The sequence below is a fragment of the Drosophila sulfurigaster genome, chromosome X (genome assembly GCF_023558435.1).
Source record: "Drosophila sulfurigaster albostrigata strain 15112-1811.04 chromosome X, ASM2355843v2, whole genome shotgun sequence".
NCBI classification, from domain to species: Eukaryota; Metazoa; Arthropoda; class Insecta; order Diptera; family Drosophilidae; genus Drosophila; species Drosophila sulfurigaster.
Genome location: NC_084885.1, coordinates 12,035,105 through 12,040,033, shown reverse-complemented (window position 1 = coordinate 12,040,033; position 4,929 = coordinate 12,035,105). Strand labels below are relative to the sequence as shown.

Sequence of the window (4,929 nt, the reverse complement as noted above, 5' to 3'; positions counted from 1 at the left end):
CGTTTAACATATAAAATATAAAAAATCAGCTCTTTTATACGCGATAATTGTGCACTCGGATTTATAGTTTATTTTGCTTTGAAATATGGCGTCGGTAGCGGCCAGTGTGACCTTATGTGCGATTTTAAAATATACCACCTAAGATAAAAAAAAATATACCAATTATAGATATACCAGTAAAAGAGATACTATAAATATGCAAAAATTCACAAGATATCGCTTGAATATACAATTTTTTTCTTTTATAATTTAAATATATATACCACTAAGCCAAAAATACATATATGCATACACGCTTAAAACTCAGCTGATTTCAAATTTCGTGCATCGAAAATAACCACAAGCGCGCGGAACCAAATTCAGTTCATTTTGAAACCAATGATCAAGTTCCCAAATGAACTGAACGTATCAGTGATGCTTTTTTCCGGAAAATGTCTCAAAATCCGTTATTTTTTAAATTTTGAAAATTAATTAATTGTAATTTATAAAACAATAATACACTAAAACTTTCCTTAGTGGGAATTAGGCTTATGTTGTTGTTGTGTGAAAATTAATGTCCACATTTGCAAAATCTTAGATTGTACGTGAGTGCAAGCAAGTGCGCATCAGTCTATTGTTAAAGAAGGCGTTCGTTCATCATGTCTCTCACACAGACGCACTTATTATATATGAACATGCATATCATGACACCAATTATGCTGCTAGTAAGGGAGCAAAAGAGAGTGAGTGCAAGAGCTCTCCTTATCTTGTTTGAGTGGTGGACATCCCAATTTGCTTTTTTCCTTTATTCTGCAAATGCTCATATATAAGAAGATAACAAGGAAAGTAGAAGATATTAAATTCAATTTAATAAAGCTAGCAGTTTGCTGATAAAATAAAATAATTATAACTATGTTTGCAAATTTCAAACATATATCATAATTTTCAACTCCCGAGTCTTTTGTATTTAAATTTTCTCTTAGTATCTGCAGTTCAAAGGTAAACTTTTAGTTTATGTCAACTAGTGCAATTGAATTTAATTATTCTCAACGATATTGACGTGACAGCTGGGAATGTCATTAGCAAGCTCTTCAGCTGGTTCGCTCGCAGGCGAATTGTCGCGTTGAAGTCCCTCGCGCTGCCTCTCGACAATATCAGGACTCCAGATTTGGCACAACATATCTTTCATGCAGCTACGTATATATGTTAAATGGGGGCCAGCCAAGTTGCCATCCTCCTTCCGCTCCAGGCACATCAAATTTCCGCTGGAAGAGCCCTGGAAGTTCTTGCTGCAGTCTTTGTGCGCCATCTTTGGAATTTTGTTTATGGAATTTAAAACCAAAAACAAAGAGGAGACGTTAAAATTTAGTAGCTCTAATCATAGAGGATTAACACTGTGCTTGCTAGATCACACAGTTGGAGAATTTTAGATATGTCCCTGGAAATTTCAAATTCTATGTGTTAAAAGCAAAAGTCACGACGATTCTTTGTTTATTCCAACATTTTAATTAATTGTAATTATTGTTTCTTGTGTTACACAATAATCATGCTATGTTTATGAATTACATTTATTTATTATAATTATTGTTATTTTTATTTTTATAATTAAATATCGATCACATTTCCTTTCAGAACGTCTCATCATTCCCTGTTCGCTTCACATAACGCACAAACAATATAATTATTATTACATACATTATTACTGCTTTTTTCTTTTCTTTTCATATACTTCATTTATCCATTACGTACAAATACACAAAATAATCTTCAACTTAAATTATTTTTTACAATCATGAAAAACAAAAATTCACACACTTTCGCTTTTTATTTTTGAAAATTTGCGGCAATAATAAATACGTATGTTTATTTATGGTTGTGTTTTTCAATTTTGGGAGGTGCGTATATAAAAAAAAAAGAAATTGAAAAAAAATATACGTAATACTACAGTTTAAGGATACATAATATAAAATTATAAAGCCAAATTTGCAAAAATCAAATCTGCGCTAATACTATATTTTATTTATATATTATTAAAATTATGTATGCCATAATTATAATTAATTATGGATTAAATTAATCGTAGTTTAGCTGCTTAAATAAGGTGTAAGCCGCACACAAAACAAAAAAATAATAATAATAATAATAATAAAGAAAGGAAAGGGAAATGGAAAGGGGGAAAAAGGGTTAACAGAAGAACAAAATCCGGTATTGTTTTGGTTGTTTTGTTTGTTGTTGCTGTTATTAGTTATACTATTTTCATGCACTTGGCTGCCCTTTGTTGTCGAGCTTATTTTAAATGTGTATAATATTGTCCTAAAAGCCTTAAAAAAATATTACGCATCGCCATGTCCAGGACATAGGCATAGACACCTCCAGACCTATTTTTTGCAAAATTTATAATAGACTCGTACATAATATCTGGGTGGAGCAAAAGGAACACAAGCAAAAGCCATGTGAAAGCTACGTAAAAGGTTTTTTTTTTGTTAGTTTTGTTTTTTGCATCATCATCATAATCATTCTCCTCGTTTGAGTTTAAACATTCGAAATATTTTGAAAATATTTGCATAAATATATGTGTGTGTTGTGTGTGTGTGTGTGAGGTTTTGGTGTCTTGCGTTAGTGTGTGTGTGTGTGTGTGTGTGTGTGTGTGGGTGCATGTGTATGTGTGTGCATAGATACGTAGTAGAGTTTCTATGTTTGAATTTAGGTACATTACAGTTCTTTGTATTGTTTTTTGTGGTTCTTGTTGTTGTAGTAGAGTCTGCATTAGATTAGAGTAGTGGTTGTTGTTGTTGTTTTTGATGTGTTGTTATCGTGCTAACTAAGAGAGTGGGCGTGCCATCAAAAGCGATGTCAGCCAGCCCTCACACAGCTATGTTTTTTTTATCGTACAGAGTAGAACGCGAGTAGTGAAGAAGTCGTCGCTCTAGTTGGGAGCATTCAATGTGTCCATATTGGAGCCATATTGCATGCCGACCGACATCGTAAAGAGCCACGCGACAGCCAACAGACTGCTGCCCAACAGATCGCCCAGCGCCGTCAGATATGGTATGGCCGAGTTATCCGGATCGATCTTCCACTTCCACATGGCATGCACTATGATATGCGCAATATACAGCAACAGCATGACCTGTAAGCGAAGAGAATAGCATTTAATATTGGGTATTTCCACAATTAAGGAAGAAAAACAAGTTAGAAAGCTACAGTCGAGTGTGCTCGACTGTGAGATTAAAGCAAAACAGTGAGGTTTTATTTTAAAAATATACCAAATAATATACCACAAAGAATTAAAATATACCGAATGTAATATTTGGTATATTGGTGAATTACTTCACATGTGAAATATACCATAAAGGTCACAATATACCAGACTGTCAGTCAAAGCAGCTAAAGCCCGATTTTAGAAGATAACACCTACAATTTTTATCCGATCGTCACCAAATAGGAATCAGGAATCATAAATACTGTAGTAATTATTGTCTGTATCAAAAATTTGCTTAAAAATTATGCTTGTTGCCGATTTGTAAAATTTGAGGAAGGGCGTGACAAAAATTTGAATCAAACTTGATTTGCATGCAAACCTAACAAATTCTATCGAAAAAAATGATAGCTCTTTCTCTTAAAGTGTCTAAGCTCTAGGCGTTCATACAGGCAGACGGACAGACAGACGGATATGGCTATATCGTATCGGCTGATCAAGCACATATATACTTTAGGGTGTCGATAATGACTCGCAAATTGATAATACCCTTCTATTCTACAAAAGTACAAAAAGAGTGACACTTACCTGCACCAAACTGGCGACAAGATATGATAGCATAAACACCCACGTCACTGTTGTAGCGTTCATGTTGATGTAGTCAGCCACAAAGATGAAGAGCACATTGCCAGGTATTGACATGGCAATCAGAATGCGAGCCGTCTTTGCATAAGGAACTGTTGAAAGAGATTATATAATTATAAACTAAGTATGGAGAACTATTCGTAGTTATATGCAGGTACTTACCGCCTTTGAACAGTGCTCGCCAAGGCCACTCGACGACCTTTGTGTGCGGTGGTATAATGCCAATTATTGAGCTCTGATGCAGCATCGTCGATATCTTGCTGGCCTGCACCGACACCAGATTGCCGCCAATGCCATTAATGATCGGCTGAAAGACGACAAAACCATTGAACACCTCCACAGCGGCATCGAGTACCAGACCACCAAGACTGCAAAACAAAAGAAGTAGATCACAAGTTAAATTAAATGAAATGATAAAGTACAACTCAAGTGTAGATCACAAGTTAAAGTTACAAGAAAATGAAAACTGTAAGTTTAAATGCCGAAAAGAATTGAAAAACTATCAGATTAAGTGGAGTTCACAAGGTGGATTTATAGAAATGGAAAACTACAAATGAAGTGTAGATCATATGTTGATTTAAAAGAAATTGCAAACTACAGAACAAGTGTTGATCACAAGTTGGATTAAAAAGAAATGACAAAGTACAACTCATGTGTTGAATTCAAAAGAAATGGAAAACTTTAAATTTAAATGTCGTTTATAAGTTGGATTAAAAGAAATGAAAAACTTTAAGGTTAAGTGTAGATCACTAGTTGAATTAAAAGAAATGGAAAAGTACAACTCAAGTGGAGATCACAAGTTGAATTATAAAGAAATGAAAAACTGTAAATGGGTATTTCAAGTGTCCGTCAAGTCAAGGACAAGCGTTAAACAATATCGTATTGGTGTTTTATAAATAGATATCGGTGGCAAAGTACTATAATAATCAATCAATCTCATCGAATATCGAATATATACATTGCCAAATTTAGCACAACTTATGCCCGTTGGACATGAATTGGCACAAAACTGTCTCTGTCTTTTTGATTATTGGTTAGAAATTAGAAGTGCAAATCACACACAAATTGTGCTTGTCATTCGGCCCAATTCAAGTGGCTGTCCGAGT

The 4,929-nt window shown here is 34.2% G+C and overlaps 1 protein-coding gene across 7 annotated transcripts in view; it reads right to left on the bottom strand.

Moving 5' to 3' along the window:
* Nucleotides 1-2,195: 2,195 nt before the first annotated feature.
* The window catches only part of LOC133849523 (solute carrier family 41 member 2), a 39,006-nt gene continuing 36,272 nt past the window's right edge, over nt 2,196-4,929 (bottom strand). For all 7 annotated transcript variants that reach the window (XM_062285663.1, XM_062285667.1, XM_062285665.1 and 4 more), the window contains 3 exons: nt 3,986-4,191; nt 3,767-3,915; nt 2,196-3,109 (listed from right to left, as the gene is read on the bottom strand). In XM_062285663.1, coding sequence (XP_062141647.1) covers nt 2,906-3,109; nt 3,767-3,915; nt 3,986-4,191 — 559 coding nt within the window. In that variant the 3' untranslated portion in view covers nt 2,196-2,905. The remainder of the gene's footprint in view (nt 3,110-3,766; nt 3,916-3,985; nt 4,192-4,929) is intronic.